The 14322-nt window shown below is 38.8% G+C and overlaps 1 protein-coding gene across 3 annotated transcripts; it reads right to left on the reverse strand.

Annotated features, from left to right (window-relative positions):
* Positions 1 to 1605: 1605 nt before the first annotated feature.
* Positions 1606 to 14322, reverse strand: LOC146707173 (uncharacterized). 3 transcript variants are annotated; one of them, XM_085458505.1, is made up of 6 exons: positions 13998 to 14322; positions 11900 to 12956; positions 11438 to 11754; positions 11044 to 11193; positions 7626 to 7686; positions 7222 to 7554 (listed from the first exon to the last, which is right to left on the reverse strand). In XM_085458505.1, exons 2-6 carry the CDS (start codon positions 12535 to 12537, stop codon positions 7350 to 7352), a joined length of 1371 nt encoding a protein of 456 aa, XP_085314631.1. In that variant the 5' UTR covers positions 12538 to 12956; positions 13998 to 14322; the 3' UTR covers positions 7222 to 7349. The 3 variants fall into 3 exon arrangements, with proteins under 3 accessions (XP_085314632.1, XP_085314631.1, XP_085314630.1); XM_085458504.1 differs by having other exon boundaries at positions 11044 to 11229; positions 13998 to 14317; XM_085458506.1 differs by lacking the exons at positions 7222 to 7554; positions 7626 to 7686 and adding an exon at positions 1606 to 3829 and having other exon boundaries at positions 11044 to 11229; positions 13998 to 14280.

Consider the following 14322-nt stretch of genomic DNA (forward strand, 5'->3'; position numbering starts at 1 on the left):
CTTTCTAAAAACGTCTTCTTACTTCTGCGTAATGTGTCCGTACTTTAGTTCTTGGTATTCTTCCTCCCCTGATATCACCTTCTTCAATCTGCAAGTCAAACAGCACATGTTCTCAAGCTCGCTGTAAACAAAATGGCCCAGGGCAGATTCAATACCAAGCTTCTGCAATAGCAATAGCTTTAATATCTTTATTAAATGATCTGTGTTGCTGCTTAGGTGTAACAATTAAGTTTAACATTCAGGCATCCATGAAAACAGAATTTATGAAATTTAACGGAGTTAGAAGTTAGCAGGAAGTTAGCGTGCTAGTTTCTACCTAAACATGATATAGCATGTTCTGACTGAGAGATTTCTGAAAAAAATAAAACGTACAGCTCTGCTATCACTTCCAACATAACCCATATGGAAAATATATGTATAAATCTTATAAATTTTGTATCTGTCTTGTGTGAAACTTGTATGAAAAGCACACAAGAGTGAAAATAGATATAAGATCCCTTGAAAAATTCTATAAATGAAACTGGTATGTTTTGGATACTTACTAAAACAATATATGAAAGTAATGAGAAAGTGGCCACTTTCATGAGTTAATCATATAAGCCTTATATGACTCACTATATAAAGTAGGCCAAATCTGATGCAAGTCTTTTATAAGTTTTTCCTATTTCTTTTCCATATGGGAAATGAAGACAGAACACTAAACAGCAGTGACTTTTGTAGGGTTACTGAAGTCTGACTAGCTGGTATATAATGATGTGCTACATGATTGCTAGCGACACAGCTTTGTTAGCATAGAAACACAGTGAAGCTGTAAAAGTTAGCATGAGGGTTTCTGGTGGTCAGGGACAAATGCAATCGCATGGCAGGATGCTGTAAACAGATCAAACTTCAGTCAGGAGAATAACTGAGATAATCCATCCACAAAACGAGGTAAGTCATTAATATACTGCAACAACATGGGAATAGAGCAGCTGCGAGAGAATTCAGCATTAATTAATTAATTACAGTGTGATAATGGGGCCACATCCTGAGCATCAAATAAGTTTGTTTCTTATTTCGGTCCAATCCAATCTGTCTTTATTTATAAAGCACTTTAAAATACCCGGCACAGGATGAAAGTGCTGTACAGTAAATAAGTTAAGAACAATGGAATAAAACAAAACAGTAAAAAATAAAACATAATACATAAAAATTAAAACAGCCCTATATTTAAAAACAAGATAAAACAGCATTGAATCAACTAAAACAACTGAAGTAAAACTAAAACTAAAAACCAACATCTCACAAGGAGTGAAAGGCCAGGGTGAATAGATGGGTTTTCAGGAGTGATTTAAAAACAGGCAGAGAAGGGGCCTGTCTTATCTCTAAAGGCAGATCGTTCCACAGTTTCGGAGCTGCTACAGCAAAAGCACAATCTCCTCTAAGTTTACGCTCAGTCAGATGCATTTAGGAGCAGCTGATCAGCTGACCTGAGAGAGCAGGTGGGTGTATAAGGCTGCAGCAGGTCAGAGAGATAAGATGGGGCTAGGCCAGAGCTTCCCAAAGTGTGTGTGGGGGGGGGGTGCAGAGCCATTGCAGGCTGCGGGGGGGGGGGGGGTATGAAAAGGGGAAAAAAACAAAATCCTTGGACACTGCTAGCACGGGGCGCCTACACAAACGCAAAGCAGGAGATGAAGCATCGCTGAATATGTTTCCAAACCAACTTTATTCTAAGCCAAAGATGAGAAAATATGGTGAAGCATATCTGCCCTTTGGTTTCACCTGCACAAGTGCTGAGGTAGGTCTCCCCTGCAGGATTGGTTTTCCCTTCGTCGGGAGCAGCGCTGGGCTGTTCAAATCACGGACAAACAGTGTCCCACATTCTTGATTTTTAGTTCACAAACACTTGTAATGACTAACTACTCCTGACATTTTGGAGATGTTAGCTCTTTATACAGTAAAGTTAGAGTGCGATACAAAAAATATCAGGCTGATCCTGCCACGATTTGTTCCCCCGGTTCAAATCACGGAATAACACTATCCCACAGTTTATGTTTTTAATCCCATTTTGCACAGAGAAGCATTATTTGAATAATGTATTGATAGCAATGCTGAATATTATTACACAGTAAAAAAACAACTACATGTAAAATTACACCGTAGGGGTGTATGTCTAAGGAGCTCAATGAGGTAGCTTGGAGCTATATCGTTAATAATTCGGAAGGTGAGCAGCAGGATTTTGAATTAAATGCGATACTTAACGGGAAGCCAATGCAGGTCGGCAAGGACAGGGGTGATAGAGGCATTACATCGGTCTTTCCATCACATTTGTGGCTTCTTCTCCGCTGCTTCTAAGTGGAAATTGGTACATTTAACTTCCCACGTGTGGGACTAATAAAGGTTATCTTATCTTACTACAATTATCTGACATCTTTAGTTGTTTTTTTACAGATGAAGATTTGTGCTCATGAAACACATGAAATAAAATTTTGTTTCTGTAGTTGATCAATCAGTTATTTGACTTGCATGAATTTAGCAACTATTATTATATGTTCAATCTTTAAAAGTACTTACTGTTGATATTATTTACTGTAAATTGTTCAAAATCATAAATGTGTGAGAAGCACTCAATCAGGGGCGACTCCAGCATCAAACCTTTAGGAGGGCTCAGCTCAGTCTTAATGTCATGCTTTTAGTGTTGCCTTCAAAAGAAATGTAATTTTTGGATGACCTACAGCAGTGTCTAAGAATAACAGATTTTAATATAATACATCAGCTTTACGGTGGTCACTTTAGTTTAAAACCCGATGCAATGGCACAGTCATGTTGACCAGTAAATTTCAAAAACAGTTTAAGAAAAAGCAGATCAGAGGAGAAACCTGCACGGCATTGTTTCAGTCTCTTAACCACATAGAGGCCAGTCCACCAAATCATCAAGTATTTAAAGTACCATTATACAATACAGACAGTTCAAAATCCCCCTGCGACTCCACCTGCACAAGAAGCAAACTGGTAATAGAGCTGGTTTTAAATGACAGCTTTTGAATTCATGCAAACCCAAACACTTTGTTGAGCAGACTCAGCACAGAGACTCGTGTACACCAATTCAGAGAGTGGAGAACAGATTTGTAGTCTGTCACATCAGTATAGTAGCATTCATCCTGTTCAAGTTTACAGTGATGTGAATGCTGCTAAATGCTATTATTCACATTAATAGCAGAGTGCTACTGAAAAGCACACAACGCATCCATTTAATGCATGTAGATTTTGTGAAAAATCCACCTGATCTCTGTTAGTTCCAGTCTCTCTGTCCGCGCTTCCTCTTTGTACTGACAATCACACACAAACATTTTATATTCAACTAAAACAATAACGAAAAATATATTCTTGTAATAATTATTTTAAGAGCATCGTTTGATAAGAGCATAGCACCCTGCTTAGTTATGAGCGATCACCATAAATGAATGTGGGCATATGTAATATCAGTTTGCTGCTGCTGGCGAGGGTGTTGCTAGGATCTTGAAGCATACAGGGCTTACAACAGCCCTGAAGTCTTTTGAGTTTTCACTCAATAACAGCACCTTTTAAAGTTATTTGTTTTTATTTATTTAAACATATAGTAAAATTAATATAAAGTGGTAAATGTTATGCACTACCTAAAGTGTGAAGTCACAGAATGATACTATTTAGTGCAGTTTTTAATCATTACCAGTCTTCATCTTAGAGCTTGTGCTCTTATTGTGCCATGATGTCTCCTTTTAAACTGTGTGGATGTTCACCTCTTCTTCATCCTTCCTGTTCCTTTCACCAAACTGCTCACTCTTGTTCTCCTCTGATCTCACTTCCTGTTCTGGTTATAAGAAGAATGCAGTCAGCATGTGTCAAAGACACTCCCTCCAAATATATGATTTTTGATATGATGATTAGATATTTAACATTTTATTTATCAACTATTTTATGCACTAAATCAATTATTAAACAAATATCATATTGTAGAAAAGCAAATAATAATGCACTAAGCAGTTTCATGCCACAAGAGCTAAATGGTCACTTCACTGTATTTATTTCCCACAAACTACTATACCTAGGATCTTCAGGTTTCCACTATATTTCATTAATCTGCAGCGACTGTAGAACATAAAGTATATTGACCTCTATTGTTTTCTTTATGACTTGGCCTGAATACACACACATACACATCTTTGAATAGCACAACAAATGAGGTAATTTTCCATGTGTTTTAATAGGTTTAAGTGATTTATGGGTTTTATGTATGTGTGTGTATTTTGGTCTTCGGTGTAAATTTATACAAACTGTAATTTTTTCAGATGAAAGATCCGTTATTTAATGTTGCTTAATGTTGACTCTATGGAGAATAAAGCCTTACATGAGTGTTGCTATTTTTAATTGTGGAGTGGAAGACCTACTGTACTTGTTGTTTAGTCTGTGATCTGAATGATGAATTTAACCAAACTAATAATTATCATGTAACTGCAAGAAGACTTAATGAAACTGAAACAATGCACCCTAACACAGGCATTTGAACTGTACGCTATTGAGTGCATGAAGTGTACCTCTACAGCTGAAAAGAGTTTGACTGTATAATTTCTGGATCTACTGATTTGTTTCTGATGTATCTCTTCTTTTATTTAGCCTGTATTTGTATAGCGCTTTACTAGTCCCTAAGGTCCCCAAAGCGCTTTACACAACCAGTCATCCACCCATTCACACACTGGTGATGGCAAGCTACATTGTAGCCACAGCCACCCAGGGGCGCACTGACAGAGGCGAGGCTGCCGGACACTGGCGCCACCAGTAGGCAACGGGGGAAGTATCTTGCCCAAGGACACAACGACCGAGACTGTACAAGCCGGGGCTCAAACCAGCAACCTTCCAGTTACAAGGCGAACTCCCAACTCTTGAGCCACGATCGCCCCATTATGTACAGAAAGATGATGAAATCCTCTTTATTTGAGAAAGTGTCCTTAAACTATTTTTCCTCCTTCTTACTGAGTTTCCGAGCTACCTCTTTGTTAAGTGAATAAACTATTTGAACAAGAAAGATATCATGGCATTTATGATGATACTCTCTGTGTGTGTGTGTGTGTGTGTGTGTGTGTGTGTGTGTGTGTGTGTGTGTGTGTGTGTGTGTGCGCGCGCGCTCGGCAGAGGGGAGGTCAAGACAGGAGCTGAGTTGACCTGGTACATCAAGTTTGGATTTCCCCAGTTGTTGATAAACAAAAAAGATTTAAAACTTAAAAGATTTTGAGTTCATGCACACTGGAAAAAAATTCTCTTCATCACAATCATTTGTTTAAAAATATGGCTGTTTTACTGATCTATGGTTATTATTAAAGAGGAAGGAAAGAAGAAGAGGAAGCCTGAGCCCAGGTTCTGTCCATTTTCATAACAAGTGACAGCACAGACATCTGAGCTTTTTCGTCATAAAGATTGTGATGTGAAGCATCAGCAGGTAAAGTGTCGTTAAAGTGTCACTTCAATAATGCTGCTGGCAGAAAGAAGTGTTGACACATACTAGCTTTGAATAAAAGGCTTAAAACACAAACAGTCTAATCCTGGGTGTTGCTTTTAAGCTTAAAGAATATAATAAGTTCTAAGACAATTCAGTTTACTTCTTACTGTCCATGTTGTGTTGTGGTATTTACTTTATCATGAATGTACGCTACTTTGTTCTAGTGACTGTAAAAAAATTATTGTATTCATGAAATAAACTAGACTTTCACAGTCTGCATCTTCCACAGTTTTCATGCTTTTGTTCACTCCAAGTTTGACACAAACCCACAGACAACCAGAGTTAACTATGTGAAGCAATCACAGACACTGTAATGGCTGATTTTTCTAATAAACACAATCAGGTTAACATTAAGGTTTAACATTGAAGGAGATTTGTTCCATAGTCACAGTTATACTTGTATTTCCTTTACTTACATCCAACACTACTATGTTCTGTTTCAGTCCAGGTGCTGGCAGTTTATCCTTTGTTGTTTGGACAAATAAGCTTAAAGCTAAACCTTCATGTTTTTGATGGGAAAGTTTGTTAAACCATTGCTCAACTTATGTCTGCACAGAGCAGATAATTATGATGTACTTGTAAAAAGACTTGATAAGCAGGTCACAGCTGAATCAAGGGGTAATAAAAATAAGACCACGCGGTCTCAGCACGACTACACATGCAGTGGGTTATCGCACACATTTGAAAGACTCATTGTGTAACTCAGGATGTGACCCCTTATAAAGGAGACAGAGAAGTTCTGTTGTTCAGTCAAGTAAAACCTGGTGAAAGCGCAATTCTAAGACTCTGGTCGTTGCTTAAGTGTATAGATAAAAAAATCTTTTTTTCATGCATTATTTTCTTACTATATTAGTATAATCACCAAATCAATTATTTCATATTTATGTCCTGAAACGATCTACATTAACTTTTCTATCCCTAGAAATGTGTTTCCAGAGTCCCAGGTTTAGTGACTTCCTGTCCACCATCACATTAGCTGAGTAGTTGTCAAATTTGAGGGGAGCAGAGAAGATCAGACACCAGTCAGCAGGTCAGAGGCCATCTCTCATTTCACAAATCAATCACTTGATTTATAAATGGAACAAACACCCCATCAGACCAGGTAATGACCCATTATGAGACAACAGCCGTCTGAGAGGAGATGTTCTGTATCACAAAACATGGGAAACAAACAAACTCTAGGCATTCTGAAATATATAAAGCTCAACAAAAAAACAAAACCATATCAGATCCTGATGTAATTCATTTTGTTGTTGTCTTTATTAGTCATTTAAAAAGGTCTAGAAAAAGTGTCCAGGAAGAGATTCTACTATTTATGCAGCACTGCCCCCGTGTGGCCACAAAGACACACAACAGCTTCATTTCTCAGCCTGTTGCCTTCTTTTTCCTTCATGATGTAAACAGTGAATGAACTGAAAGAAGTCAACCCATAAACTGTTAAACTGATACAACAGTCATGATGATTATGTAACAAGTTGTAGTTGACTTTCTGGTGGTGGTTTTGGTATACAATTTAAAAGCCATTTTCTTTTATAAATACACCATACACTTTGTTCTTGACCATTTCTTTTCCTCATATCCTTAATGGACAGTGGAGGAACACTACATTAGCTTCTGTTTAACATTTATCCAGGCGCCCCCACACTGTACCTCTACAGAAACCAAGGGAGAGAGACAGACACACAAAGGTTTCCACTTGAATCTTGATCTCAAAATAGAAAAAGTTTTATCACAAAATAATTACAAGAGCACAAATAAAAACCAAAGACAAATGAAATAAAAGGCAAGGCCCTGCGACTGAACACAGCACATCTTGCACCTTTAAAATTCACAAATTTCACTTTTCTTTGTCAGTCTGTGGTATTAAAAAAATCTCAACATGATGACCAATGTTTGACCTTTCACCTCTAGCATAGTTTTCTCTGGATTTCAATCTGGCCACTCCTGAAATGACATTTATCAGTGTATGTACAGCATCCATTTTTGGTTTAGACAGTCTGACACAGACCGTCTCCATGGCAACCTCCGAGACTCTTCTTTTCCTAAAAAAAAAAAAAAAGTCTCTATATGACCACCAACAAACCTGTTACACCATATTTTTTCACCAGCTCACCTTTGCTGAAGGTTCTCATACAAATCTAAACATCTTTTGAGAAAGTCCACATCACTCTGATCTGTAATGAAAACAGAAAAACAATGACAACACCAGCAGAGGCCTCCGACATAAACCTGGCAACATAAATCCAGATAACTTTGCTTATTTATCTCTTAAAACATTCAACAAAGATTACATTTCTAACAAATATACCAATATCAATATATATTCCAGAAACAGGACATTCCAGTTAGATCCTCTCCAAACTTACACTGGGCAGCTCAGCCCATCATCCACTTTTACAAAACAGAAAGCCGCCTGATACAACAGCCCCAAAAGTGACAAAAATCCACCTCCAAAAAGCAAAACTTCTCATAATGGAAAAACAAAAAAGATTGTCAATCCTATCAAACACTTTCTCTTAATCTAAAGAAATTATTCCAACATCAAACTGTGAAATTTACAAATAACTACCAAGTCTCTCATGAGAAAACTCTTGTTCACATTAGAGCTGTGTGGTACACAGTACGACTGATCTCTGTGAGTGATTCATTTCACAAAGTGTTTCGGCCTGGTGGCCAGTACCTTTGAAGGAAGTTAGTAATCTGTGCATAACAGAGCCACGTCTCCAGTTCTAAGCAGAGACAAATCTCTGTTTTTTAGGGAGAAGAGAGAGCCCCACACGATGACTCGATGCCAGTAACAGTCTTTTACAGAAGTCTGCAGGCAGCCCACCCTGTGCAGGAGCCAGCTGACCAGCAGCAGCACTAATCTCCTCCAAAGAAAAGTTAGCATCCAGGACAGCTCTGTCCTCAGAGCTCAGCTGAGGAAGCCCCTGCAGCAGCTTCTCCACGCAAGCTTTGTTACTTTACTCCATCCCTAACATGGTGGTGTAAAAGTCCACGGCATACTGACCTGCTCTGCATCCAGGAAAAACCACTAACGCCACATAAACTACACTAACAACACCATACACAATTACACTAACTCATCATCAGCCTCACAACACGCCACACATAAAAAAAACACAACTTTCAGCCAGACAAACCACACAGTCCACCAAACTTCCATCATTCACCAGAGAGAGGGAGAGATATAAAACGAGAGAGTTTAGTGGATGTGTGTTTTTGTGTGTGATACACACCATTTATGAATGTACTCTCCAATAAAGGTTATGTAGTTGATGAAAAGTGGGTTAGATTAAATGTTTACATTTCTTGTGCATGAAGTAAACTATAATATTTATATGTAAAATTCCACACCTACACCTGTGCGCCCTCACACTGCAGCACATTTTACTCCCCTGGTTGCAGAAACCGTTCTATATTTTGTCACAGCTGCAAAAGAAGCTCCACTCAAAGAAACTCAAAGATGATGGAGAGGAAGAGATTTCAGAACATGAGGCAGGAAGGTGGGGAGAGAGTGAGGCGGTATGGCACACAGGAAACGGTCGAGGGCAGACTCAAACCCAAGCTCCTGCAGTGGGAACTCTAACCTTTAGTACATGTGTCCCCACTCAGCCAGGTGAGATATAGCAGAACCATCAATTCAGAGTCTGACAGTAAGGGTGAAGACGAGCCTGACTGTTGGTCTGCTCCAAAACAAGCCCATAAGCAAGCTTTGAAATAATATGTTACAAAATTGTGAAACTGGGACATGAAATTTGATTTGAAAATGAAATTCATCCTGATCAGGAGCTGTTATGATCTAAATGGTGTTCTAGATCCAGTAAGCATTCATTCAACTTGTCTGCAGCAAAATTAAAAAATAAGTTACCACAAGTTGTTTTTTAAATTGGTAAATAATTGATAAAATGTTAAAAGTACTGGTTGTGTTTGACCTCATCACCAGGATGAGTTGGAAATACCTCAAATTCCCTCAGGTGGCCTTTTGCTGGTTGGATTGCCACTACAGTCTGTAAACTGTAGAGGTAATTTTGTGAGCTCATTGGATGAGCAGTTTCTGAAATACTCAGACCAGCCCATCTGGCACCAACAACCACGCAATCTCTTTCCCCCATTCTGATACTTGCTTTGACCTTCAGCAGGTCATCATGAACATGTCTGTATGCTTAAATACTTTAATTTGCTGACGTCTGATTGGTTCACTAGACATTTGTGTTTAACGAGCAGGTGAACAGGTGTACCTGGCAAAGTGTGTGTAACCCTCAGTGTTACTGACATGTTCCACACTGATGCACAACAATACTCTGTGCCCCACACTGTTTTATTAAGTATGTCTAATCACTGTGGACATTACATGTACCTTCTTGAAGGAGAGGTCAAAGGTCAGTTACCTTTATAGGTTCCTGCTATATGTTGTGACATATACACAGCACAGTTGTAGGAATGATAGTTTCTAAGTTCTAAAGCTTTTTGTCAATTTTCAACCAATAAATCATAAAGTTGACCTTGAAGACCACAAGTTTGAATGGATTGTTAACATGACCCCACTCTACAGCACTGCAACATTTTAACATGAGTTATTTAAGACTTTCCAGGTATCCTGGTTACAGAAAAAGATTGATGAGCAGAAAAAAAGAAACAAACTTTAATTGTTTCTGATTAGAAGCTGTACAATCCGGACTGACTTTAACAAATGTGCTATAGGCTCAGCTGGAAAATAGTGAGCTTTACAAGACTGATTTTGTTCCAAAGGCTTTCACAGACCTCAACCAATCCTAAGGCTAATTAGCACGGCTAGAATTTTAAAAACATTTGCTAAATGTTGTCATTGCTAACATATACCTGTTTTAGAGCATGGTGAGTAGCGAGAATGCAAAGTTATTGTTACCTCTAAAAAGAAAAATGTGAAGATGTGATATTAGCATGAGCTATATAGTATCTCCAAAAGTTGATTCTGTTCATCTGGACTTTACGTTTTGTGGGAAAAACGTTTCGTCACTCATCCAATTGACTTCTTCAGTCTCAGCTGACTGCAGGTTTCCCCAATCTTATAAAAAGTGCATGTATATGGTTACCTGTCCCCTTGCAAAACTTTGCTAGACCCGTCCCTGCACAGTTACCAGCTGTCAGTAGAAAAGGATCCTGATGTTATTTGTCTCTTAGAAACAGTTCATAACTTCCCTTCAACTCATCCATGTCACCTAAAAGGTAAACCTGTTTCTCCATCACCTGTTCAGCTCTGATGATTCAGTAAGGACATCTGCTGGTTTCATCTTCACGTTTCCCTCTCACCACATATCCAAACCGATATCATGACCAGCAGCTGTTACAGCTGTGGCTCCAGCCAACATCAGCTGATACTAGAAAGCAATATTAAATAAATTCTAACAGCAGCTGATCAAGCTTTAACCTGCTGCTGTTGTTTAGAGCGACCACCGCTGTTTTCCTCTTTCTGGCTCGAAATGTGTGATAAACAAACAAGAGAGAAGCAGGCAGAGCTGTGTTCAGTTTAAGAGAGAGGTTTTTGATACCTGAGAAGGAGTGCAGCAGCTCCATGGTGTCTGTGGCACAAGCAAGGTAACCATCAAGCTCAACTGCACTTTGCAGCCTTCTGGAGATTGGTCTGGAGAAGAATTCATCTTCATCAGATGACTCTCTTTGCTGATCCTCACTCTCATGCTCTGTCGTTTCAAGATGTTGTTTGATGTATGTCAAGGCTGTAATTGCAAGTAGATAACACAATTTTGTTATTTAAATTTCAGTGATTATTCCTGAACACAAATTTAAAAACGGCAAATTCTCAAAAAGGATTGTTTAGTATTCAGGACAGACCATCAATAACTTACAATGTATTAGGTGAAATACTCACTTAAGCATGTGTTCAAATGTAAAAATACACAAAAATGGGATCACATGAATCCTTACCAGCCTCTGTTACATCTGCTCTGTCAGTCCAGGAAGTCTTGAACTTGGGTAAGAGGACTGCAGCTGCAGCCAACTCTGGATCCTCCATCATCGCTCCAAAATGCTTTTGAAGGCCATTTTGCAGGGCTCTGATGAGTGGCACGCATGTCTTGCTTGATGTCTCCAGCCTGCTAAGTTTGGACAGTAGTTGTTGGATTACTGGCAGGAGCCATCCCATAAAGGAAGTGGACTCAGACTGAAGAATGTTTGAAGCTTTCACCAGTGGCTTCATGGTGGTACAGTACTCCCTAAGGAATGCAACTTCTGCAGGACTCAACCTGTAAGACACAACAACAAAACCCACCATGACTATAATAGGGATCTTCTGATTTAATATTAAGAGTCTGCTCACGTTTTTAACCATCCATTAAGGAAAATTCACAAAATTTGCAACCATATTGGTAGGTGTCCAATTTTACTCACATTTTCACCTTGAACTCCTCACAAATGCTCCTGATGGCATTTTCCCCCTTCTCATCAATGATGCGTATTATCCTTTCAATGGCAAGGTAGGTTGAATTCCATTGTGTTGCATTGGGACAAATGATCTGTAGTTCACACTTGTCCTCTACCACTTCATTAGCCAAATGAGACCGGCCAGTTTTGTTCCAAATGGCCTGGCATTTTGCAAAGCTTGCACGGGAGAGCCTCTTGTAGGTTTCATTCATGCTCTCTGCTAGGGCAGCATCAGATGTTGCCACAAGGTTTAGCAGGTGACATGCACATCGCTGATGAGGCGGGAGTTGATACTCCAAACCAGAGTCTTCATCAAGAATTGCACTTGCCTCATGGTAGTCAATATGGTCAGTCAGGTCAATAGTTTCTGGGTCTGCTTCATCTTCAGCTTCATCTGCATCATTTTGTGCCCCAAACATGTGGAAGACCTTGACAAAGTTGGATCCACTATCAGTTGTGGTTCTTACAACTTTGCCTCTAATCTTGTATTGGCAATGGATATCATCAAGCGCACCAGCAAGCATGTCAAATGTGTGAGACCCTCTCAATCTTTTGCATGCTGGTGCTGCAGATCTTCTTTCCAGGGACTCTTCCTCCAATGGCATGTGACTCCAAGGTAACTTTTCTGATGAGCTGACCAACAATCAGTAGTGGTAGCAACCAATTTGACTTTATCCAATGCTGCAACCAAAGTCATCTTCATGTGATCAGCAGCTTCACAGATTCTGGCACGGACAGTGGGTCTGGAGATGACTTTGGCTTGAGGTTGTAATGTGGTAACCAATTCTTTGAAAGATGGCTGTTCTACCACTGCAAATGGCTGTAGACCCTCACATATGAAATTGATGACAAGCATGTCAACAGTTGCTTGTGGAACATGTTTGTTTGCAGCTCTCAACATCAGGTCTGGTAACTTGGCTTGTGTATTTGCTGAGAGCTTGTTTGGTGTGGCTGTGGTCTTTCGCTGACGAGATGTTGATGCCACAGTGATATTGTACTGCTCAATCTTCGATGGATGTTTCCTCTGTAGAGATAAATATTATTATACGTCAGGTTCATACATTACTTCATAACATCACTGTGATTAACACTACAGGAAAACACATTTTTAAAACATCATTCAACTAGACATGAGCTAATCTTTGATTGTTTAGCATAGTATAAAAGAGTGGTGAATTTGGTCAAATCTTGCAGATATATTGCTGTATTTATTTACAAATGTAAACCAATTTTGAACGATCATTGCAAAAAACATGAATTTCTGTATACATTCTAAGTTCTGTAATCTGTATACTATCTGTAAAAAGAGTATCGACCAATGTATCAGTATCTAAATTTTTAACTCCTTTTTATCAGTATCACCCTAAAGTTTTCAGTATTAGTCAGGTTCTAAAAATACTAAGAGAGCAAAATATGTGTATATAGCAAATGTAATTTAAGAAAAGGGATCACATACACAAAAATGCTGCCCATACAGCTAACAAATAAAAACAATCCACATTATGTTCTTTGAAAAATATATCATATCGGGAAACATATAACCCTACTGATTAAGAGCCACGTCACTATGATAGACCTATATCAGGCCAATGATCCTGATCAACTGATCCATCAATCGGGCTCTGGTACATGTCAGCTGAGAGCTGGAAGATTAATTTGAGATGCAGCTCAGCACTGTGTTCAAGTTTTGTTTTTATTTTTTATATAGGCCAGCTGATTGTAGGCCTGTGTGTTTTAAATGACTACAAATTTAATTTATTGTAATGACGGTGGTTATCCAAATAATAAGCTAAAACATTCCTACGAATTTAGCTGTTCAGTGGTGACGCACGAATCCTACTTCCGGGTCTAAAGTAGTCTGCGTTTAATATGGCTTTTGTGTTGTTAACATGTTTAATGCTATGTATTTTCTTCTATTTGATCTCAAAAAGCTCCTAAAACAGTCAGTGATCACTGTTGACCTCCCTCGGCTTTTATTACCGCTAATCATTTATTTAAGCTCAGTTTTTAAAACCTTAGTATGTAACTACAGCCCAGCCCATGCAGCAGTATATGAATGACTAACCTCGTATTGTGGATGGATTATCTCAGCATCCTGCCATGCGATTACATTTGTTCCTGATCACTGAGAACACTCACATTAACGTTTATGGAGTGGAAAAAAGTTAGCTTGTTTATATTATGCTAACATAGCTGTGTCGCTAGCGGTCACGTAGCACATCATTATATACCAGCTAGCCAAACTTCAGTAACCCTACAAACGTCACTGCTGTTTAGTTTTCTGTCTTCATTTATGCTGGAAGTGATAGCAGAGCTGTACGTTTGAATTTGTTTCCAAAACCCTGCAGTCAGGACATGCTATATTGTATTTAGATAGAAGCTAGCGAGCT

Source organism: Copadichromis virginalis, linkage group LG6, assembly GCF_057382275.1.
Source record: "Copadichromis virginalis isolate Kocher_CV1m ecotype Utaka linkage group LG6, C_Virginalis_male_GT1.1, whole genome shotgun sequence".
Taxonomy (NCBI): domain Eukaryota; kingdom Metazoa; phylum Chordata; class Actinopteri; order Cichliformes; family Cichlidae; genus Copadichromis; species Copadichromis virginalis.

Bases quoted from the DNA above. Each gene is read 5' to 3' on its own strand.
- LOC146707173 (XM_085458504.1), bottom strand. From the start codon at position 12,537: ATGCCATTGGAGGAAGAGTCCCTGGAAAGAAGATCTGCAGCACCAGCA. The intron at 11,755-11,899 runs GTGAGTAAAATT...TGTGTCTTACAG, and splicing joins GAGGAGTTCAAGGTGAAAAT to GTTGAGTCCTGCAGAAGTTG. The intron at 7,555-7,625 runs GTGAGCTGGTGA...TTTTTTTTTTAG, and splicing joins TATGAGAACCTTCAGCAAAG to GAAAAGAAGAGTCTCGGAGG.